Source organism: Acanthamoeba castellanii, assembly GCF_000313135.1.
Source record: "Acanthamoeba castellanii str. Neff unplaced genomic scaffold scf7180000084755, whole genome shotgun sequence".
Lineage (NCBI taxonomy): Eukaryota > Discosea > Longamoebia > Acanthamoebidae > Acanthamoeba > Acanthamoeba castellanii.
The window spans coordinates 40613-63248 of record NW_004457574.1 but is presented as its reverse complement, the minus strand read 5'-3'; the positions used below and the strand labels follow the sequence as shown (position 1 = coordinate 63248).

The following is a 22636-nucleotide window of genomic DNA, read 5'->3' as shown; positions in this document are numbered from 1 at the left end:
TAACTGATCATCTCCACAGTATGCCACAGTGTGGTAAACACACGTTGCACGGCCTTCGTTTCATCATGGTTGTGATGGTGATTTGGCGGGAAACCTTTCTGCCTGCGTTTTCGCTTGGGGTGTTGGCCGCTGCGGAGGGCCGCCAGCTAGCACCTCCGAACAAGCTCGGACTCACGTAGCAGTGAAGCATGCAGTTCTACGCAGAGTACGCATCTCCTCTTGCCACCATGTCTTTGGTCGGTGAGTTAATACGTAGCTGTTCCGTACAGGCTGACGCACCCGCTGTCGTTTGCGAAGCTGGTGAAGATGTTGAACGCGCTCCTTGACACCGTTAACATCGACATCAACGAGGAAGGACTCCACATCCTCACGTTGGATAGTACGCACCTCGCCTCCCTTCAGCGGATTGCGCTCACTTGTGCTGTAGCGGCACAGGTGTTCCTTCTGGAGGTGGTGCTACGTGCTGATAAGGCCTTCCGTGTCTTCAAGTGGTTGGCCTCCACTCCCCCTCGGACTCATAGAGTTATACCCACGCTGAATCTTGCCTCCCTACAGGCAGCAGCAACAAGTCACTACGCTAAGCCTGAAGATATCGGCTCTTTACAAAGGTTCTTCATCCCACACGGTGCATGTATCTACGACGACACAATCTCATGTCCTCTTGCTTGGCTGCAGTGCTCAAGCGCGTGAAGAAATACGACCACTTGGTACTCTCGTTGGCCAACGACGATCCCGACTGCCCGTTAACTGTGGTACGCTCGTACCAGACTGTCCGCTCACTTCATTGGCGTACTGATCGCAAAATTGAACATGCCCAGATCGTCAACTCCAGCCAAGGCGACGTGGACAAGAAGAGTGTATACCAGGTATGACGAACTTGGGGGGGGATATCTTCCAAGCTCCTCGTACTGACCTCCCTTCGCTCTGCGCAGCTCTCGCAAATGACACTGCTGAATCACGGTACGTCACGCAAGGCAAGATTGTAGTTCTTGATGTCTATGTGCCTGTGGTTGATCTCGCGGTACTGAACCACAGAGCGCATCCACATCCCTGACCGACAGTATCCCTGCGGTAAGTGAACCAGCGCTACAAGCGTGAGGACGACATGCGGTTCAGCTGCTGATATCGGTGCAGAAGTGCTTCTGCCTCCGCAAGTGCTGGCCGATGCCTGCCTCGACCTCTACGGCCTGGGCCAAGAGCTGCGCGTCGAGGTTAAACGTGGATCGGGAGTGAGCTTCTCAGGTACCGAAAGACCAACCGTGCCCTCAACACAGCTCCTATTCACGCTGCTCACCCTGGGAGCTATCCAGTCGAGAACGCCCTCACGACCGCCAAGGTGAGCCTGAGAGAGACGGTACGCTCAGACAGCCCAACCACGTCGTCTTAGAACTTGGCCATTTACGACACACACAGAAAGGGAGCGAGACGGGCATCTTGGCCATCCACACGCAGCAGGACCACAGTGAACTCTTCGCGTTCAAGTTCTTTGCCGCCATCGCCAAGGGATGTGCAAGCCTCCCCGATTGCGAGGCCCTGCTCCTGCAACTGTACGCCCGCCAGGTCTTATAAACGTTTGCCTTCACCGCTCTTCTTTCTCTCACCATCGCCGTCCTCTCTGCCCAGGGGTCCAGGAGCGCCGTTGAGCCTCCTATGCCAGCTGACCAACACGGGCCACCTCAACTTCTTCCTCGCGCCACTCATTCCAGGTGATGACTAGTAGGGCTCACCTCCTGAGAAGCACTCACTCTAGATGTAGAAATAGAGGTACGACGTTTATCGTGAACAACTAGCAGCACCACAAACGCCGAAGAGAAGGAACGGCGGTCGGCCGTCATCATGAGCGAGACGATCAGATCGAGTAGAAGGTGAGGCCGAGGGTGAGCAGAGCCGTGGCGCCCATGAGCGCGTAGCTCGAGGTGTAGACCTCGGGGAGGGTGAGTCCCTTGGCCGTGTAGTCCCAGTACTGTCACATCACAAGGGCACAACATATGAAGAAGACGGTGATGAGGTGAGCCGAGTGCTCCGACAAGACGAGAATGAGGCGAGCTCCTTGGTGAAGAGGAAAGTGGAGTGATCACGCACCAAGTGCCTGATGCCGGCCAGCGTGTGGTAGACGAAGGGGAAAGAGACGAGGAGCTTGGTGGGGTAGACAAGGAGGGGCACGGCAGCCTTGAAGGCGTCGATGTAGACGGGAAGATCGTGAGCACCGAAGAGAGCGAGGGCACCAGCAGTGTAGATACCTACGGCGCGATGTTGTGAGCATAATGTCGTGACGATGCCAGGCAATCATCCGAATTTTGGCGGCTCAAGCGATTAGAATGCGCCGTCTACGGCAGGTCTTGCTCGGATAAATTAATCGCGATAATCAACAATATCCCTTAAGGCCCCCCCATATTCGAAGAATTGAGATGGGAGAGTGTATGTACCGGCGGTGAGGGCACCACCAGTGGCGCGGTTGGTGATCGAGGTCAAGGCGGGCAGAGGGAACCTGTAGATGGAGACGTGGGGCGAAAGAGGCCTGTTGGGCTTGGCCTCCGTCGAGGCATCGGAGGGGAGGGTGGCGAGGGTGCGAGTCGCCAGCGCCACCGGCGAGCGGCTGAGGACCTGAAGGCCTGTGACGGTGCCGCGTACGGCGAACAGGGGAGCGGTGCGAGCGGTGGCCTGCCTCAGCATTTTCTTTCCTCTTGGCTAATTAACAATCGATTGTTGAATCAATGACGCAAAATCTGACGTGGGTGTAAATCTAACGTAGAAATTAGCAGGGAAATATACCAAGCATACCGCCCGCAAAATTTTGGCCCGCTACATTTTTCTGAACGCAACAGCCGCTGCCATTTCGCGAGAACTGGCATGATGAAGGTCGCGATTACCCTCAGCATCGTACTGTTGCTTGGGGTGGTGGTTGTGTCTGCTGTGGGGGACTTCGACATTCGCTACCACCTCGGATCGAAGACACCCTATTGGCCCCAACAAAATGACACGACCTACACGCCCCCGCCCGATGGCTGCCACCCTGTCCATTTCAATCTTCTCGCACGTCACGGATCGCGTCGCCCAAGCGGGTAGCGCTCAATCTTGTCTTTTGGCAAGTGCATTTGACGAGAAGACTTATTTCTCATTCATCAGGGGTGATGTGAAGCAGTTCAACAAGTTTCACGGTATCTTGCAGGGGCACCACGATGCCATGGGTTCGTACTTGCGTGCTACTTGTTCATGCTGTATCGATTCCTCACATCAGGGCTTGATGTGCAGGAGCCTACCCTTGGATGCGGAACTGGACCAACCCTTTCGACCTGGAGGATGCCGACTACCTCACCGTACATGCTCTTTCTAAGCCACTCTTCATCTTTCATTCGGTCTCACCCGCCAGCTCCCTCGTCCGCCGTGTGCAGGTGCAAGGCGAGTACGAGCACTACTACATGGCCAAGCGTGCACTCGCCTTCTACAAGGACCTGCTCGGCACCTGCCCCTTCGAGGTACGCTGGGCCTTGTATGTGTCGTGTGTCGTGTGTCGTGTGTCGTGTGTCGTGTGTCGTGTGTCGTGTGTCGTGTGTCGTGTGTCGTGTGTCGTGTGTCGTGTGTCGTGTGTCGCGCTTCGTTACTGAGTAGTGTTGCGCTTCGTTACTTTCCCGCAGCCCTCGCGCTACGATATCCACTCGACCGAGATCTCTCGCGCGGGCATGAGCGCCAGCGCCTACAGCTTCGGTCTGTTTGAGAAGCGTGGCCAAGTCGGACCGACGGACTTTGACCCCTTCTTCATCGTGACCAACAACGCGACGACCGACAACGAGCTGCGTTTCTTCAAGACCTGCCCCAACTACATCAGTGGCGTCAAGAAGAACAAGAAAGGTGTGCGACGTCGCATGATTATTGTTTCATTGTCAAAGTGATAACTCGGCGCAACTAACCGTGGCATTCTGTTTTCCAGCCTCTGCCGAGAGTCAGTTCTACGCGAATAAGCAGCTGCCCGGTCTGGCCGACAAGCTCACCAAGAGGATCAACGTCGCCGGGTGGACACTCACCACCGACGACGTAACGTTGCCCGCTTTCTTTACCTTCTGGTTTGCCTAACTTGGTCCATGTTGGCTCACCTTACCCGTTGTCGCAGGTCAACACCCTGTGGACCCTGTGCGTCTTCCAGCTCTCCGCCCAGGAGATATCAGGTGCGTGTGTCTTCACTCTAGGCGATCGCACACCGTCTCGATTGCGGAGCTGCTTCTCTGACCTCTCTCAACTCTTGATTTCGATGTGCCGAATTGTAGACCAGTTCTGCAGCTTCTTCGACAAGGACGATGTGGGCATCATGAACTACATCGACGATCTGTCGTCGTACTGGGTCAAGGGCTACGGCTATCCTATCAACTACGAAATCTCCTGCGTCCTCATGCAGAACTTTGTGGTACCTGGCTATCGTCGCCATTGTCGCTTTGCTGAAGCAGAAGCCAACTCTTTGCTTATTCATTCTTCACCCTCTTATTAGGACGCCATCACCCAAGTGACCAGCAACCCCGTGGACACGCATTCGCTGCGGGCCACCCTGCGTTTCGCTCACGCCGAGACCGTAATGCCTTTCCTAAGGTACTTCGTCACACAACTATTTGAGTTCTGATAGCGATGCTCACCACTGCCCTTCTTCTTTTATTTGGCGATACCACCAGTCTGCTGGGCCTGTTCAACGACAGCGTTCCCCTCCGAGCCACCAACACCCAGGAGCAGATTGACAACCGCCTCTGGCGCCAGAGCATTATTTCGACCTTTGCTGCCAACGTGGCCCTGGTCACTTACAACTGCTCCAAGCCCAGCGTACGTCGACTTTGCATTGTTGGGTTTTGAAAGTCGTTTCGGCTCACACGACACGCACACACAGGGTCCCGCTGATTTCCGTGTGAAGCTGTTCCACAGCGAGAAGGAGTACCAGATCCCCCAATGCGACAACAAGCTCTACTGTCCGTTTGAGAAGGTGCGTGTTGCGCTTGTTCCGTTCCAGCCCCGCACGTGCGTGCTGTGTGTTCACGACTGATCGAAAACCAACCAACTCACGTAACTAACAGTTCAAGGAGATCTACGCCCGTTCGCTGACCTGCGACTTCAACAAGCTGTGCGGCATCGAGGGCTGTCCCGCAAACAGCGACGCCGACGACCCGACCAAGCTCCTGAGCCACAAGACTGTGATCATCCTCGTCGTGTGCGTCGGCGCCGGCGGAATCATCGTGGGCGCCCTGGCGCTTACCGCCGTACTCTGCGTCGTGCGATGCTTCCGGCGAAGGCACGAGGAGCAAGGTATTACATACAACCCATCATACTCCACACTCCTTCGCTCATCGTCTTCATCATTGTCTTGTTCAGGTTACGAACTTGCCGCGGACTCAGTCATCCTCTAAATATTGACGCCATAGCGGTCAGTTATTTATTTGTTCACGGAAGAATAAATAAATAATTATTTATTTATTACTTGGGGCTCACGAGAGGAAGGTGCGGACGATCTTGGCGATGGGCGAGCGGCAGATGGGACACTGGTCCAGCGCCCCTCCGCACTCCATGCAGCAGCACAGGTGACCTGTGCAGAAAGCCAGGTGCAGGTGGCGTAAGTGCTTTGCTGCTCATGCACGACACACAACGGCGCACACGCACACGCACGGGAGACGTACCGCAGTTGAGGAGGACGCTGTCGATGGGGTTGACGAAGCAGATCTTGCACGCCTTCTCGTCCTCGGGTTCGGCCTCGTCCATCTTCTCGCCGGCACCTCCAGCGGCAGCCGCCTCCGCAGCCGCCCTCTCCTTCTTGACCTCCCCGATCTCGGCGATCACCAGACCCACGCTGTTGTAGTCGCTCCTGCACCCGCACACGCGACACGACACGACACACACATACATGCGGGTGAGCCCGGGGTGTGCTAAGTCTGTTTGGAGAGCGTGGCGGGCAGGTCGGCTACATACCCTTTCTCGAAGAGTCGGTACATGCACTGGAGCACGAGGGCCTGCTCGAAGCCAGCGGTGACCAGATCGCCCAGCATCTTGTTCGACGGATTGAAGCCCGGGCCCTTGTTGTCCCTGTGAGTTGGTCGTGAGCACCGCACACGCACCACCGCACGCGCACGCGCACACGCACGGGTAGGAGATGGGTACCGCTGGACGAGTGCGGCGGCGGTCCTCTCGGTGGTCTTGTCGAGGTCGAGCTCGCCGCGTTCGGCCTTGGCGTAGAGGTCGCGCATGTCCTTCTTGCGCGCGTAGTCCCGCGGCTTCTTCCCTATGAGGCGCAGCAGAGAAGGATCCGTGAGCGCGAGCGCATGGCCAAGGAGGAGGGTCAAGGAGGAAAGAGAGGTCTGGCACGTACCGGAGCTGTTGGTGAGGTTAGGGTCGGCCTTCTCGAGCAGGAGGAACTCGACGACGCTGAAGTGTCCGTTGAGCGTCGCCAGGTGTAGGGCCGTCTCGCCCGCGCTCGACTGCAATAATGAAGAAAAGAAATAATTAATATAATTAATATAAGCACTTCAAAATAAAAATAGCATATATATAATGCTAATTCATTAATTATTTCTATATTAAAAATAAAATTTGGTACCTGGGTGTCGAGCTTGGCGCCGTGGTCGAAGAGGTGGAGGCAGATCTCGGTGTGGCCAAAGAGGGCGGCAGTCATGAGGGGCGTGCGGTTCAGCGGACCCACAGCGTTGACGTCCGCCCCGGCCTCCATGAGTCGCAGCATCTTGGCCATGTCGCCCTCCCGGCAGGCCGTGATTAGTTTGTCATCCAGCTCCCTCTTTTCCTTGATGGGTGCCTGCATACTCTTGGCAAAACAAAGTGCTCAACTGGCGTGTTGACGATTCCCTTGAGGGCAATGCCTTGGCTCTGCTTTTTCTTGTTGAGCTACATCGACCTCATCCTGCACAGAAAGGCCAAAGGAAAAACAGAAAAAAGAAGGAAAGGAATCAACTCACATTATTTATTTCGCGCCGAAAGCAGAACACGGCAGCGTAAGAGATTCGAAGATGGAGAGCTCGTTGGGTACGTGACGTGCGTCACAGATAAGCGCAATTAATAACAAATAAACAGATTCTTAGGAAGGCAGTGCTCTTCCCTTTTCTTGGCCTTGATTGCCTAAAATGAAGCGCACCCTTAAGGGGCCTGCTTGACATCTTAGATCGTAAATTGAGGCTTGGATGATGGAGGATAAGGCGTAAGTGAGGCATCATCTACGCGTTTATCAACTTCTACACCAGTGTAAAGACCTTTCTTCGTCTCGATTCTACGCATTTTATTCATTTTTCTATTTTATTATTTTACTCGCTTGTAAATCGGCGGAGGGTTGGGGGAGATGGAGGCCGTGCTGGTCTACAGCAAGTTCTTGCGCAAGAATGTGGGACAAGAGACCAAGATCTACATTATGACCGAGGAGGAGGCAGACGCCATGCTCGAGAAGATGCCCACCGGCGCCTGCCTCCTCCGCCTCGACGCCACCCTCGATTCGCCCAAGGCTCCGTACGTTCTCCATCGCCCTCTTCCCCTCTTCCCCTCCATTCCACGATCCAATGGCCTTGCACGACGCCTGACGTTCGCAACTACGACAGGCTGACGTGTTCATACAAATACTTCGGGTTGACGTTCCACCACCTGCTCGAGAACATCCAACTCACACTCAAGGAGCGCAAGCATAGCTTCTACTGCCATGCCAGCAACAAGAACGCCTTCCAGTACATTCGCAAGGTCTTCATGGAATTCCTGCCTCGGCTGCAGATGTTCATCGAGGAGTTCACCACCAACCAGAACTTTGTTGGTGCGTGCGCTTGAGCTCTCCGCTCCGTAGGCTCAGCAGCTACTAACAGCGCTGTGGGTTCAACAGAGATGGACCTCGACGCGTTGGCTGATCCCGAGCTGATGAACGAGCTCCAAAGCCGTCGATGCTTTATCTACCCCAGCGGAGACAAGATCATCATCAAGCGGAAGAACGAGGTGCCCCACTCAATTGGGCTTTCAGTTGATGCGTAAGCTGACATTGGTCCCTCATGACGCACTGGCCTCAGAGTAAAAACAAGCTCGAATGCATGCGGATAGGGATCGACTTCCTGAATGCTACGTTCATCACTCAGCGCGACGAGCCGTCTGCCCCCATCGTCGAGACCAACACCTTTGCAGCCGCCTTGCTCAGTGCGCATTTTCTTTCTGACACCGTAACCGGCGGAGGAAGCCAACTCATAGTGTGTGGACTCGGCGTGTATGTACATCACAGATTTCTTGGAGGTGGGGACCGACGATGAAGCGCTGGCGATCGAAGTGCTGCAGCGGCGAGAGGACATGCTCAAGGGCAACCACGACGACCACGATGACGACAGCATAATCGACGATATTGCGCCCACCTTTGCACTGGTATTCGTCACTGTTGGGCTCGAACACCATCTGGCCCTCTCATCTCATAATCGCAACTAACTCTCGCTACACAGGGGCAGAACAGGACGCCACGGTACTACGGCAGCAAGGACAAGGCTGACCTCATCAAGAGCCTGCAGAATTCTGTGTGCCAGGGCGGAGCGGAGGTATTCTTTCCCCAATCCTATGCTGTCAGCGCTTCAATCAGCCATGAACGATGCAACGAGACGCAAAGGTTGAGACATGGAAGTGCCAACACTACAAATACTCGTATCGATGTGCAGGATTCGTCTCCGCGGCGAGAACCGGAGCAAGTGGCCATGATCATACTCGATTCGGTACATTGCGATCATTCCTCTCCCTTCTGCGCAGCGCCAGCCGCCGGCTAAGAGCATTCGTGGTTCAGGTGAAAACGCTCAAGCGGACCGACGTAGTAGAGAAGATGGACTGGATTGACCGCCATATCTTCAGGTCCCTGATAGCGGTACGTGGCAACCAGGCCGCCGTCGCCAAACGGGATGATCGCTGACATGTTCTCTTTGTTGCGTTAGGGCATATACCGAAACGGAGCGCAGATGTCGGAGAAGGACAACGAAAACGAAAAGGAGAAGGAGAGCGAGTGTTTCATCAACATCATCAAGTTCCTCATCCTCGGCAACCAAGAGGGGAGCGTGGAGTTCTGCTCCCTGCTCTTCACGCACCTGTCCACGCCCGGTTCATGCGGAGACAAGCTGGGCGCCATATCGGCGCTCTCCACGCTAATCCGTGTGGAGCCTTTTCGCACAGTACGCCTCCCTCTCTACCGTGACGTGGACACACGGTACCACGGCGCACTAACCTGTGCCATAAAAATATCAACAGCTGTTCATTCAGTACGGTGGCGGTAGCATCTTGTTGGACCTCTACTTCAAGGCGTCCTACGAGCTGCATGGCGATCAGGCCACTCGAGGACTGGGCAAGGTACCGCCCCCTCCCCTCATAGATGGTGGGCAAGCAAGCTTTGCGGTCTCTGACCTGCTTCGCACGGCCCGTCAGATATTCAACAAAGTGGTCCGATCGGTTGGCGGCGCCACACCCCGATCCGGTCGCATCGATTCAGAGGACAAATTCTCTCCCGCGTCGCCTGTGGTAGCCAAGAAGCCGGGCATTCTGAAGCAGCTCCGGTCCGCCTCGTCACTGGTGCGTTGCCGCTGCGACACGCGCTAGGGCTGCTTCTCTTGGTGCTTAGTCCTGATGGTCTATTTGTCTGCGCGAACGTACGACAGAGCGACGAGGGCGGGGGTAGCGGCAAGGACGCGGATTGGCGAAACACGATCAGCTTTCCCAAGAGGCCCAGCCGCGACTCCGTCGTTCCGGGCAGCCCGGGCCGCAGCTCGCTCACCCGTACCGAAGTGCGTCCACCGAGCTCTCTTGTGCTGTGCATTCCCCCCAATGCTTGCTAATCAGATCTCTGCGGGCTATGCAGGGAGAACGTGTGGCGGGCGAGCCCAGGCGTCGGGCCTTCTCGGGCAACCGCGCGACGATGGCCTTCCCCAACCCGACATCGTCCAGCCCGCAGGGAAGCAAGATCGACGAGCGACCAGCGCCACTGGACCTCAAGTCGCGGCCGCGTATGCTGGTCAAGGGGGACCGCGTCTCGTCCAGCCCGTCCATGTCCAACGCACCGCCACAGGCGTCTTCCCCGCCGCCGGCTTCGCAACCGCCCGCCGCCGCCGCCACAACATCGGCCGCCAACAAACGGTGCCTTGTCTCCCCGTCAACGTGTTCAAGAGCGATTAACGCTCCGCTGCTGACACTCGTGCGCTCGATCTCTCTCAGGCGGACGATGCAAATCGTCGGCGGTAATCTTATCGATTGGAAAAACACGCCCGAACCGACCACCCAAGCGCCGCTCAGTGCCAAAAGGTAAAAGCGCGCTCTTTGCTACCTAAGGTTTAAGGTATTGATTGCTTGCTCACACTCTACGATTCTAGTCCCAGCAGCAGCGGCGGGGCGGCCAAGAAAGTACCGCAGCTTAAGCTGCCGGGCAAGAACGACCGACAGTCGAGCATGTTGCGCAGCCGCTCCTCCCGCCGCATATCCAAGTACGTCGGGTCGATGGCCATGGGGTCGGCCCGCGAATCTCGATCGGAGATCGACTCGCTCGGCCCGGCCTACTCTGTCAACTCGGCGCGAGGCCTGCAATCGGGCGACGAGGGTACGAGTGTGGTTGACCCCAAACGCCCACCGGCGGCCATTTCTAACGACCGCCCCAAACCCACTTACGCAGAGGAAGCACCACAGTCGGGCATGGAGGAAATGAGGAGTCTGGCGAACAAGCTCGGCGAAGCCTGTACGCTCTATCGAATCCCAGACTGTAACGTGCGCCGCTTCTGCGTGGGAATCCTAACGATGCGTGGTTGTGATTGACCAGTCCTTGCGGCCGATTTGACCGCTCTGACGGCGTACAAGGAGAACGACACGGGCTTCATGACGGCGAGGAAGAAGGCCAGCGCACAGCTCGACTCTACCGAGGCACGTTTCCTCCTTGGGTCCTGGTCGAATCGTTCGTACCCCGCCCTCTCTATACTCATCAACTCGCACTCTCGCCCAACGCAGAAGGAGAGAAAGGAGTTGGCTGAGCTCACCGCCCAATTGCAAGAGCTAAAGTCGCTTGCGTGCTACAAGGTCAAGGTATGCGAGTCTACTCTCGTATCTCTCACTTCGAGCTCACACGGTGTGCTTACTAATGCGCGTGATATGGTGGTTAAAAGGTTCGCATTCTCCACGTGCTGGCGACTCTCTCCACCAACCGGGCCTTCCGCGAGCAAGCGCGGAACCCATGCAACGTGCTTCTCTCGGAGCTGGTCTTATGCCACAAGGTACGGGGTTGCCGCCTACTCAGGGTTGAGGTCACGCTTGTCAGCTCACACGCGCGCTTTTTGGCCTGCACGCCCAGATCGACTATCTGCGACTGGACGAGGACTACCGCAAGAAGATCTACCGCGTGCTCCACTCGTACGCCGAGGAGGTCGAGTACACGCATCGCCGCACCTGGCGGATCCAGACCAAGGGTACGCGCCAGCCCCACGGCCCGGAACTTCAATGGCGCGGCTGATTCACGCTTCATTCGTGGCCAGGCATGCGGGATGCCGAGAAGTGCAGCTTCCGGCTTCGGCTGGACCCCATCATCTTCCGTCTCGACAAGCGGCTCTACGACGCAATGGAGAGCCAGTGCGTTTTGAGATCTTCTCCCTCTTGTTCTCTCCACTGAGTGCTCTTTCCCTCTGTCTTGCTGATCGCAACCAACGCGTGCGTGCCGGCACCAACCCCAGAAAATTCCACAACATGGAGCTCTACCTCTCGGTGCTCTCGGAGTATATGGTCAACTGCCCCACTCGCGTCATGTCTTCTCAGGTGATCGAAGTGTGCCTCGAGACCCTCCTGCGGCTCAAGGTGCGCCAGTCTCTCTCGCCCGCCCGTGTCACTCTCTTTGTTGGCGTTCTGAACCTGAACCGTTGATGGTGTGCGCAGAGCGTGGTGACGTCTCGCGGGATCTCGCCGGACAGGCCCAAGGCGATACAGACCTTCCATCGCCTGCTCGTGGTATTCGACGAGTTGGCCAACCAGAACAAGCACGCCGACACCAACGACCTGTTATTCGACCTCTTGTTCGAAGCTTGCGTACGTTGTCGGCAGTGCCTCGCTATGTCAAACCACTCACTCTTGACCACGCCACAGTCCGAGACGTTCGCCTTCATCCGGCGATATGCCATCGAGATCATGCTGAACAAGAAGCTGGAGGCCAAGATTACCAACGATCGCAACGGCGGCCAGGCCCTGCTGGACGAATACCGCGTCCGCGTCGTCAAGCACTACAGCGTACGTTGTCCCTTTTCTACTGATTTTTTTGTTTTTGTTTGTTTTTAATTTGCTTTTGTTTGGCTGAACCAAACGTTGCACAACGTACAGACCTGTTATGACATGATCTACGCCAAATTCGAGAACTTGGAGGAGACCCACATGCATTCGCAAGGCTCTCAGGCCGGCGGGGCGGCCGGTCATTTCGACCGCATTGTGGACAAGAACAGGGAGGGCATGATCCGCAAGATGGAGTCGCTCGTTCAACCGGTACGCCGCGCGACAAATCGTAATCGGCAATGTTCGATGGCATCGCTGCTCGGCTAACACACACAACACACAACACACAACACACACCCCCCCGATCAGAGAGGCGGTGGGTTCCTCCTCAATTTCCTCGAGGCCGGGCCAATGCACCACAACGCTGCGGTGAAGATAGAGATCCTGACCTTCCTCCAGCGGCTCTTCTCGGACAGACAGGCCACCTTCGTCAGACGCAACCGCTACATCGACACCTACATACCGTACGCTCGACTAGGCTGTGCTGAGTTGATCGCAGAACAACATCGGCTGATAATCTTATCATCATCATCATCGTTATCACTCCAGGTTGCACTACATCAGCTTCATCAAGCTCTACAACAGCCCCTCGGTCGACAGCGTCACCCTCACGCTATGCACGTTGCACCTCCAGAATCTCCTGTGCTTTGCTCAGGTAACTTGTCACATCGCCTCCCTCTCCTCCCCGGCGCAGACTGTCTCGCTCACCGGTGCCTGTGTCGTATCGCACCAAATGTATTGTGCAGCACAAAAACGAGAAGACGATCCAGAAGTTCTACCAAATGCGAATCATGGATTTCCTGGTGCGGAAGATCACGCTCGAGTACGAGATCAACTTCAACCGCGAGATGCAGAAGCAGGACCCGAACGCCGCGGCCGGCGGTTACGACAGCGGCAACGACTCCAGCAACAACAGCGAGAACGACGACACCAAGGCTACGGCGGATAACAACCGCTTCACCACCGCACAAGCCAGGACCACTGTTGCCAGGGTTCGCCACACCCCACTCCATTTCCATTGTTATGCTGGCTCACAGTTCATCGCACGCACACGACACACGACACACGACACATGACACACGACACACGCACCACTGAACACACGCACCACTGTTCCCACGCACGCACACGCACATCACACGCCACGCACACGCACACGCACACGCACGCACACCCACCAATGCAGGGACCGAAGAGGCGGCTTACGATAGGCTCGCGTACGCTGAGTCAGGGCAATGGGGTCCATCCGTTAGCCACGTCCCTCGGCCCGGCCACGCGTCGCCCGTCGAAGCGGCAAATGAAGAAGAAGGGCAAGGGCAAGGGGGGCGACAACGACGAGGCAAGTACCAGTAAAGCCGACAAGAAGAAGCCGGGAAAGGGCAAGAGCAAGAAGAGGGACGATGAGAGCGACGGCAACAGTAGGAACAAGGCTGCCGGATCGCCACGGTCGGGGACCGACCCCTCCTCATTCCCTACGGCCGCCGCCGCCACGCTGTCGCTCTCGCAGGACCTGTGGCTCGACAGCGGAAGCGTGACGGAGCCGGTCGCCGGCAGCCGCAAGGGCAACGGCGACAGCGAAAGCGAAAGCGACCGTGATAGCGACAGCAGCGAGGAGGAGAAGGCAGCCAAGCGACCGCCCAAGCTGCTCATCCCCATGCGGAGCCTCAAGGGTGGCGCGTTCATCGACGTGCGGGACAAGATGAAGGCCAGCATCGAGGCGGAGCGGGTCGCCAAGCAGACCAAGTCCAGCGAGTCCGAAGAGGAGACGGACGAAGATGAAGACAGCGATGATGACAGCAGCGAGGAGGAGAAGACGGCCAAGCGGCCGCCCAAGCTCCTGCTGCCGGCCGCGAGCCTCAAGGGCGGGGCGTTCAACGACGTGCGGGACAAGATGAAGGCCAGCGTCGAGGTGGAGAAGAAGAAACAACAGCAAAGTCGATCGGAAGAGGATTCCGAAGAGAGTAGCAACGATGACGACAGCGATGACGACAGCAGCGAGGAGGAGAAGGCAGCCAAGCGGCCGCCCAAGCTGCTCATCCCCATGCGGAGCCTCAAGGGCGGCGCGTTCATCGACGTGCGGGACAAGATGAAAGCCAGCATCGAGTCGGAGAGGACCGCCAAGCAGACCAAGTCCAGCGAGTCCGAAGAGGAGACGGACGAAGATGAAGAAAGCGACGACGACAGCAGCGAGGAGGAGAAGCAGCCGCCCAGGCTCCTGCTGCCGATGAGCAGCATCAAGGGCGGTGTCACGTCCGACGCGGGGGACAAGATGAAGGCCAGCGTCGAGGTGGAGAAGAAAAAGAAGAAGCTTAGCGATTCAGATGATGAGGAGGAGGAGGAGACGGATGACAGCGACGACAGCAGCGAAGAAGAGAAGAAGGTGAAGAAGCCCGCGGCGCTGCTGCTGCCCGCCAGCATTCTCAAGGGCAGCGGAGGGGTGCCGAGCGACAAAGCCAAGTCGAGCGAGAGTGTCAGCGAGAAGCCGAGCGAGAGTGAGAGTGAGAGTGAGAGTGACGAGACGGACAGCGAAGAGGAGAGGAGGAGGAACAAAAAGAAGCTGCCCTTCCTGAGCATCCCACCCGGCCTGATGAAGGGCGGCCCTCTGGGCGCCTCGCAGCCGGCCAAATCGCCCTCGTCGCTCGGACCAAAGAACGAAGACGACGGCGCAAGCGCGAGCGACAACGAAAGCGACGACAGCTCGTCCGACGACAGCGTTGACAACAAACCGAAGCGGCTGGGGCTGGCGCTCTCACTTCCCTCTGGCATCTGCAAGGGTGGACTGCCGCCGCCCCCGAAGCAGGGCAGCCACGGCGGCGAAGACGAGGACTCGTCGTCGTCGAGCGACAGCGACGACAGCGATCGGCGACCGAAGAAGCGACCGCTGGGCCTGTCACTCCCGTCCAACATCCTCAAGAGCGGCGTGCCCATCGCCGCCAAGTCGCCGCGGGACCAGGAAGCCAACGGCTCCACCAGCGACCCGACGAAGAACGAAGACGTGGAGCCGGCCGTTGCGGCAACAGGGGCCACCGAGACAAGCGCGGAGCCAGAAGCCGCCGAGGAGAAGAAACCGGAAAACTTGAGCATTGGAGATCACCGCGACTATGCGCCGCCGCACCACGAAGACCTCCCTTCGCTCAGGTTGTCCGAGTTGTCGAACGGCAAGGGCAGCAACGACATCAAGTCGGTGAGCAACAGCCTCTTCATGATGGCCCCGCCCTCGCCGTCTATGGCCTCAACGGCCGCGGCGTCGGTGGCCTTAGGCTCGGGCGGTTCGACCTCCTCGATTCCGGCGGCCTCTGCCGCGGCGTCGGCCACCGCTGCAGCCGCCATCGCCTCTGTCAGCTCGGCGCGCAACCCGCACTCGGACAAGATGAAGACGGCCCTCTCCATGCGACTCCTCACCGGCGCCGCCAACCGGCTGGGCTTCGACCCCATGCGCAGCAAGGGCGGGTCGTGCATCGCCATCGGCAGCAACGGTTCCAAGCGACCAGTGTCCATGTCTCTGCAGAAGCTCCCGCAGCACTTCTTCGACCAGAAAGAAGAGAGGCACGTGACGAACCCCTTGCCTAAGGACCATAAATGTGCTGACTGTATCGTGTCGTGTCGTGTCGTGTCGTGTGCGTGCAGCGTCGCGAGCGAATCGAGTGATAGCAGCGAGGAGGAGGACGTGCCAGCGCGCAAGCAGTCCTTCGTGCCCGCGCTCAACCTCACGGATGTAAAGAAGAAGGGTGATAACGAAGCCGGCGGCGGCAAAGAGAAAAAGGGCCTACTGGGTACGTACTCTTCCCACCCTCTGTCACGCATTTGTTTCACTTGAGCTCACCTGAACCGAAACGTCGCAGGCGCGCTGCTCATGAAAACGAGTGGCAGCAAGCTGGGTGTGCGCATGGGCATGGGGCGAGGCTCGCCCCGCCATTCGGGAATCGCCTCCCACGCCGACAACACCGTCGCCGCCTCCAGCAAGCCGCCGGCGGATGAGGCCAGCAACGGCAACGAAACCGTACGGATTGCCGGCACTGCTCTCTCAAGCGAACGGTTGATTGGTCGGTCTCGGAAAGAAGCTAATATGGCCCATACATGAGCGTGCAGGCCGCAAAAAAGCAGGCGGAGGACCTGGCGTTTTCGGACGAGAGCTTGGGCTACTACGAGGTGGACCAGGCGTTCGGGTTCCTGTCGAACCTGGAGCGGCAGATGAATCCGGACGACCCCAAGCTGCAGCTCCTACTCGGCAACCCTTACTCATCGCACGAGGAAGACGATAAGGTACTCAAAAACCACTCGAGCACCACCGCACATGTACATGATTGCCTCTAATATACTGATGCGCCGGAAACATGTTGTTTTTCTATAGAATCAACGCCAGAACACATTGTCGCCCGATGATATTATCATGGAGCGGCGTTTGTACGAGCGAGAGCGGGAGGACCGCAAGATCTACCGCTCCAAGGACCTCCAGATGTCCATTCTGCAGCTCATCTTTTCCTTGATGCTCGCTCCCAAGTATGTCCGCCTCACGTGCTCGCACATTGCATGTGCGTGTGCAGAGCTAATTGAGCTTTTCCGCCAGCAATACGTTGGAGCCGCTTTACAACGATCAGTTCCCGGTGAACAACAAGAAGCTCAACATCCCGTTCTACCTCACGCTGCGTACGTCCGGAAGCTTCGTCTCTTACGACCCTTTGACGTCTTTTAGATGATGTACTCATCGTCTTCTTTCTTCGCTTCTCTTTCGTTCTTTCTTCTTTCTTTCGTTCGCTTCGCTTGCGTAGATCTCAATCACGAGGTCAACGCCGGCATCATCCCCGAGCTGGTGGAGCGCACCCTGAAGATGGGCGCCTCCAACTATCGCTTGCTCAAGCTCCTATGCCGTCGCCTCTTCGACGCCAGCACCTACAAGAACCTCATCCGTATCGGCAGCGGCGCCTACGGCCAGGTCTACCGCGCCTCCCTCGAGAGCGAGAAGGTATGATAGAGCGCACTTGACTTTTTCTTTTGGTATGCGAACAATTCGAATCTTAATTGCAATCTGTTATTAGATGGAGGTGGCGGTGAAGCGGATGACGGTTCCCAAGTCGATGCATGATCGGTGCGTGCTGCACGATATCTTCACCGAGATCATGGTGATGGACAAGTTCAAGAACGACCCCAAGATCGTGCACCTGTACGACTACGGCGTGGACGAGGAGAACTTCTGGATCATCATGCGCCTCTACAAGGATTCGCTCAAGGGCTGGCTCAAGCGGCAGCGTACGCCCTGGTTCGAGAATCTGCCTCTCTACCTCAACATATACGAGAAGGTCCTGGAAACCATGCTCTTCCTCACCCAGAACCGTACGTCCTTTATCGTGTGTGTGTGTGTGTGTGTGTGTGTGTGTGTGTGTGTGTGTGTGTGTGTGTGTGTCGTATGTGTTCTTGTGCGCGTGCGGCGGTGCGTGCGACTGATGTTCACCGCTGGCCTTACCCCCCCCCAGATGTCAATCACTATGACCTTAAGTGCGACAACTTTCTGTGTCACCCGCTCAACCCCGACACGACGGACGAGGATTTCTACGACCAGCCCTCCGACGTGCCCAACTTCTTCATCGTCCTTGCCGGTATGACCGCAGTTCACACGCTCCACATTGCTCGCATTCCACAAGCAGAACAGGTCCTGACCGTAGACGGTCACCCTCCCTCGTCTTTCAAATCAGATTTTGGCGAGGCCAAGTACTACACCTCTGAGGAAGAGGGCTTCACCACACGCAACCGGTACGCGCATGAGTGCCTGTCGACTGACTCGTGCCGAACCGCCCTGTGTGCTGATGGATGATTTACGCTGCGCGCGCGTGCGTAGGGGTACCGAGTTCATCAAGTCGCCGGAGATGCTGGTGGTGGCCAACGCCCTGCAGAAGCAGAAGGACTCCTACGACCGACGCAAGAAGGTGGGGGCCAACAGCGCGTCGGACATCTGGTCGCTGGGCTGCCTGCTCTTCGAATTGATCACAGGTACGACACGACGCAATGCACACCTCGAGGTGTGGTCACTACACGGCACGCACTTACATGCGACTGCAACAGGCCAATTCTTGTTCTACGACAACGATTGGGTGCGATTCTTCATTCGAGTCACGTCGCCCGGTCAGGAGCTTATCAACGCCGAGAAGAAGGCCATGATCAACAACAACTCGGTGCTGCTGGATCTGCTGGAGTTCATCTTGTTCCGCAACCCCAACATGCGTCCCACCATCAACGACGTCATCAATCGCTTCCAGATGGTCAAGAACGTGCTCGTGTCTGGCGTTAAGAAGACCCACGCCACGTACGTCGCCCATTTTCAACGCATTGTTTCGCCCCCCAAGAACTGACACTAATCGACTGCACTCTCTCTTTCGCATCATAAGTGCGCTGATGGAGAGGATGGACATGAAGGGCAGGCGGAGCAAGACCTTCGTGAAGCAGCTCTACGATTCGCTTTCCGATCACAACAACGGTGCGCAATTCTATTCGGGCTTGCCATTGGAATCCAAAGGCGGTGGACGCGTTCCAACACCTATGGTCGGCGCGCTTGTGCAGATGGGTCGCCAGCGACCTCGCCCCACAGCATCCCGCGCGCCAACAAGACCGTGGAGAAGGTCGAGGACCAACACAAGCCTGTACAGAACATCCTCTCTCCGTACGTCCTCGCTGTGCCCCTCATTTTTGCTTTCTTGATTTATGGTTTATTTCATTTTTTTATCAATTTATTATCGATAATTTAAATAATTGTATATATATTATGTATTCTGTTGTACTACCAGGGAGGAGACGGCCTACTTCGTGGAGCACGCGAGCAAGATCACGGAGAACATTTACATAGGGACGAGCAGCGCGGTGCAACGCACCTATCTCAAGTGCCAGCTGGGGATCAGTCACGTGGTCAACTGCACGATAACGCCCAACCCGATGCTGCGGGACCACTTCGAGGTGCTCCACGCCAAGATGCAGGACGAGCCCTACCAGGACATCGTGCCCCAGATCCTGCGCGTGGTGGGCTTCATCCGCCGCGCGGTGATCCGCAAGGGCAAGGTCCTGGTCTACTCGGACCGGGGCGTGTCGCGCTCGGCGGCCATGGTGCTGGCCTTCCTGATGGACACCCGCGACATCAGCTACTTCGAGGCCTGCATCCTGGTCAAGGAGCGACGCTACGTCATCCAGCCCAACCGCGGGTTCGTGCGGCAGCTGGCCCGATGGGGCGAAAACCGCAAGGCCCTCCGCAATCTCACCAAGGTAACATGACCTGACCCTGCGACCTTTGAGTGCGTGTGCGCGTGTGCGCTACGTGTGTGTGTGTGTTTTAGGGTTTCTGAATTCTCATTTGTTTGTTTTGTTTCCTGCGGCACAGATGGGCAAGCAGCAGTTCCAATGTCTGTGCGGCTCGTCGATCATCGCCCTGCTCTCCGATGCGGAAGAGAGCGGCGACGGCACGTCGGGCGATGCCAGCCTCGTCAAGCTCGGCTGCGACTGCAAGGTAACCTTTTTTTTTATATATAACACATCACAGCACACATCACCGCACACGAACATGCACACGCTGACCAATGTTTATGCTTTGCAGCCGACGAAGGAGACGAGCAAGTGCCCCAACGTCGGCTCGTGTTCGGCTTTCCTCGAGGCGATGAAGGCCAAGCACGAGTACCGGGCCGGGAAGATCAACTGGGGCTTCACCACCATGGCCAACGTGCTGGGCGACTTTGACCACACCACCGCCGAGTACGTCCCGCGCCTCCTGCGCCACAGCAAGTCCAACACCATCAACGTCAACGGCAGCGGCAACAACGCCATCAACAAGAGCGCAAAGTGGCGGCTCTACAAGTGTCGCACATGCGGCTTCCTCACCCACGCCGTGCGATCTATGGACGCGGGCGCCGGCCCGAGCGGATCCCTGTCCGCCTCACAATCGGGAGTGACGTCGTCGCCCGCCGGCCCGTCTTCGTCGCGGCCCGATGCCCAGGTGGCCATCGTCATGAACCTGCCCGTGAACAGCTTCACGACCGACTACACCGGCTCCGGCCTTGGTCGCGCCGCCGCTCACTTCTGCTGACTGACCACGCAAGAGTGTGTTACACTTTTAGCGACATGCGATATTTTGTTTTGTGATGCTTTTCGTTTTATATTGGTGACGTCAGCATGGGGGTACCCTTTTTCTTCGAAATCTAGAAAGGAAAAAGAAAACAAAACGGAAGGCAAGGAAAAAGAAAACAAAAACAACAGCGGTTGGATGAGCGGACGAGGGGCAGCTGCTGCGGTCAAGTGCTTTGTGGCAGACCTTGTGGGCGGCAGCGGGTCGCGACCGCCCTCCCAGCAGCTTTCGCTGGACGAGCCCGAGCGAGTCTGGGTTCAGGTACCCCCATCATACACAAATAATTACATACTTAATTTATATAATTCAAACATAAAATAAAATAAACGGTTTGTTCGCAGGGCGTGGCGGTGGCCTCCGGTGGGCTGAGCGGCGGTGCCTCGGAGGTGCGAGGCTTCGTGCTGGACGATGGCACGGGTCTACTCCCCATCGATGCCCGCAAGCTGCCACCACTAGCCCCTTCTTCCTCCTTACCTTCATCGACGCCGTCCTCCATGCCTTGCCCCTTGGGTACGTGCATGATGCGTGCATACGCGTGTGTTGCGTGTTGCGCGTGTCGGTGTCGTGTCGCGTGTCGTGTGCGTGTCGTGCATTTTATTGATGATGTTACCTCGAATGTGTGGCTGGACAGGTGCCTATGTGATGGTGATCGGCAGCGTGGGCCGGCGAGAAGACGGCGCCCGGGTCGTGGTGGCTGCCAAGCTGGTCGACCTCTCGCCCGATCCCAACCGCGAGTCCATGTGGTACCTCGAGGTCCTCGATTGCGCCCAACACCTCGCACGACAGCAGTAGCAATTTCTATATTTGTTAATAAAATAAATAAATAAATATTAAATGATGTAAAGAAAGTAGAAGACCAGACACTAGTCGGCCTTGGTGGTCTTCGTCGCGACGACGCCAGCGGTCGGCGGGCTCGCCAGTGTGCGATACAGCTCGAGCGCGGCGACGGGGATGACCCAGCTCATCCAGATCATGGCCACCCAGCCCGGGTAGATGTCGGCAGACACGCGCGCCACCCAGACCAGATAGGTGTTGGCCAGGACGCGGAAGAACACGCTGGCGCCCCACAGCGCGGCCACGCTGCGCGACATCCACAGGCCGTGGGCCGCGCGGTCCCGCCGCACGAGGGCGCACCACAGGGCGAGCCAGGCCGGCACGACCCCGGCCAGCGCCAGGCCGGTGAAGGCCACTGAGGCCCCGACACCGCCGTCCGACCCGTAGCCCTGCAGCCAGGCGTAGGTGACCCCCGCGGCCGCGCCCAGGGTCAAGCAGGCCAAGTAGAGCCAACCGAGTACCGTGTGTCTTCGTCGGGAATTAAAAGTAGTTGAGGTGGTGGCGGCGGTGGTTGAGGTCTGGGCCAGGGCGAGGAAGAGGGCGGCGGCGGAGAGGTAGATGTGGGCGTAGATGAGGCCAGGGTGGCGGCGGAAGGGTTCGCGGGGCTGCGGGTGCGGGTAGAGGCGGTCGACGATGATGAAGCCCGAGTCGATGCCGAACAGGAAGAGGTAGAGCTGGGGCAGAAAGAGGAGGAGGGCGGGCAGGGTGGCGAAAGCGTGGAAGCCCAGCATGTCGAGCATAAACTGCTAAAAAAAATGAAACATGAACATCAAAAAGAAAATACAAAGAAATGTAATTTTATGTGGTGACTTCCACCGAACCGGGACAACGCACTAGCCAAAGAGGACTTCGTTGCACTCAGCCTGCAGCGCGCGGAAGGCCTCCTCGCTCAGGTCCCAAACGTTGGTCTGGTGGCTGTAGTGGCTCACGATGCGCATGCCGTGTGCCTCCTCCAGCACCTCACGGCACAGTCCCTTCAGCTCGTTCGTCGGTTCTCTTGGCTTTGGCGGGGGCGGACACGAGGGTGCCGGGCTGGCGTGCGCCTGAGCCTGAGCAAGCCGATGCTGCGCCTGGGCCAGCTCGCGCTTCAGTCGGCTCACCTCATCGCTCTGCGGCTGAGGATTCGACTTGGGTGTGTTTGTGGCCTCCCGTAGGAGCTGGTTCAGGGACAGCTGTTGGGTCTCGACGGCAGTGAGGAGAGTCGCGTTCTGCCAGGCGAGCCCGGCGCTGAGTACCACTACGAGCGAGGCCAGGAGGAGAGTGTTCATAGTGTTTGTTGGGGTGAAGACTTTTGTTGTTTCGGGACTCCCGTTTGGCTCCCGTTGTCAGGTGGTAGGTCTGGTTGTTGGTGGCTCTGACACAGAACCCAAAAGGGGGGGTACGAACTTGATTGGCTGTCGACAGAAACAAGCCAACTAAAGAGCGACATTGCTTGTAACGGGT

General features: G+C 57.4%; 8 protein-coding genes across 8 annotated transcripts; 5 read left to right on the top strand and 3 right to left on the bottom strand.

Moving 5' to 3' along the window:
* Positions 1-188: 188 nt before the first annotated feature.
* On the top strand, positions 189-1717 carry ACA1_206010 (proliferating cell nuclear antigen, cterminal domain containing protein; the record flags this gene model as incomplete). Its single annotated transcript, XM_004367430.1, has 10 exons — positions 189-205; positions 270-379; positions 676-752; positions 819-866; positions 933-960; positions 1036-1071; positions 1135-1242; positions 1311-1354; positions 1414-1547; positions 1624-1717. 10 exons carry the CDS (start codon positions 189-191, stop codon positions 1715-1717), a joined length of 696 nt encoding a protein of 231 aa, XP_004367487.1.
* A 132-nt stretch (positions 1718-1849) lies between these two features.
* Positions 1850-2673, bottom strand: ACA1_206000 (succinate dehydrogenase, cytochrome b556 subunit protein; the record flags this gene model as incomplete). The annotated part of the gene is made up of 3 exons (XM_004367429.1): positions 1850-1963; positions 2083-2240; positions 2427-2673. 3 exons carry the CDS (start codon positions 2671-2673, stop codon positions 1850-1852), a joined length of 519 nt encoding a protein of 172 aa, XP_004367486.1.
* A 177-nt stretch (positions 2674-2850) lies between these two features.
* ACA1_205990 (histidine acid phosphatase superfamily protein) lies at positions 2851-5381 on the top strand (the record flags this gene model as incomplete). The annotated part of the gene is made up of 13 exons (XM_004367428.1): positions 2851-3015; positions 3140-3188; positions 3253-3317; positions 3393-3476; positions 3636-3849; positions 3929-4032; positions 4109-4163; positions 4263-4399; positions 4481-4578; positions 4659-4803; positions 4868-4960; positions 5052-5280; positions 5347-5381. 13 exons carry the CDS (start codon positions 2851-2853, stop codon positions 5379-5381), a joined length of 1473 nt encoding a protein of 490 aa, XP_004367485.1.
* Positions 5382-5459: 78 nt separating this feature from the next.
* On the bottom strand, positions 5460-6781 carry ACA1_205980 (ankyrin 2,3/unc44, putative; the record flags this gene model as incomplete). The annotated part of the gene is made up of 6 exons (XM_004367427.1): positions 5460-5557; positions 5649-5833; positions 5938-6051; positions 6127-6247; positions 6335-6443; positions 6563-6781. The coding sequence occupies 6 exons, from the start codon at positions 6779-6781 to the stop codon at positions 5460-5462; spliced, it is 846 nt and encodes a 281-aa protein (XP_004367484.1).
* A 531-nt stretch (positions 6782-7312) lies between these two features.
* ACA1_205970 (uncharacterized protein) lies at positions 7313-8575 on the top strand (the record flags this gene model as incomplete). The annotated part of the gene is made up of 7 exons (XM_004367426.1): positions 7313-7476; positions 7566-7771; positions 7838-7947; positions 8019-8142; positions 8225-8361; positions 8436-8528; positions 8558-8575. 7 exons carry the CDS (start codon positions 7313-7315, stop codon positions 8573-8575), a joined length of 852 nt encoding a protein of 283 aa, XP_004367483.1.
* Positions 8576-8803: 228 nt separating this feature from the next.
* Positions 8804-20320, top strand: ACA1_205960 (dual specificity phosphatase, catalytic domain containing protein; the record flags this gene model as incomplete). The annotated part of the gene is given in 39 exon segments (XM_004367425.1): positions 8804-8845; positions 8913-9146; positions 9223-9321; positions 9397-9540; positions 9627-9752; positions 9827-10101; positions 10180-10266; positions 10344-10558; positions 10631-10693; positions 10775-11034; positions 11115-11222; positions 11300-11414; positions 11481-11574; positions 11676-11796; positions 11875-12024; positions 12082-12222; positions 12313-12471; positions 12571-12725; positions 12811-12916; positions 13008-13253; positions 13448-14765; positions 14919-15861; positions 15889-16034; positions 16104-16261; positions 16351-16524; positions 16613-16776; positions 16829-16908; positions 17031-17224; positions 17298-17592; positions 17733-17855; positions 17868-18009; positions 18095-18246; positions 18319-18559; positions 18642-18730; positions 18814-18913; positions 19038-19506; positions 19622-19723; positions 19835-19864; positions 19901-20320. 39 exon segments carry the CDS (start codon positions 8804-8806, stop codon positions 20318-20320), a joined length of 8280 nt encoding a protein of 2759 aa, XP_004367482.1.
* Positions 20321-20497: 177 nt separating this feature from the next.
* ACA1_205950 (uncharacterized protein) lies at positions 20498-21151 on the top strand (the record flags this gene model as incomplete). Its single annotated transcript, XM_004367424.1, has 3 exons — positions 20498-20620; positions 20701-20869; positions 20991-21151. The coding sequence occupies 3 exons, from the start codon at positions 20498-20500 to the stop codon at positions 21149-21151; spliced, it is 453 nt and encodes a 150-aa protein (XP_004367481.1).
* Positions 21152-21222: 71 nt separating this feature from the next.
* On the bottom strand, positions 21223-22461 carry ACA1_205940 (uncharacterized protein; the record flags this gene model as incomplete). Its single annotated transcript, XM_004367423.1, has 2 exons — positions 21223-21936; positions 22042-22461. The coding sequence occupies 2 exons, from the start codon at positions 22459-22461 to the stop codon at positions 21223-21225; spliced, it is 1134 nt and encodes a 377-aa protein (XP_004367480.1).
* Positions 22462-22636: the final 175 nt, after the last annotated feature.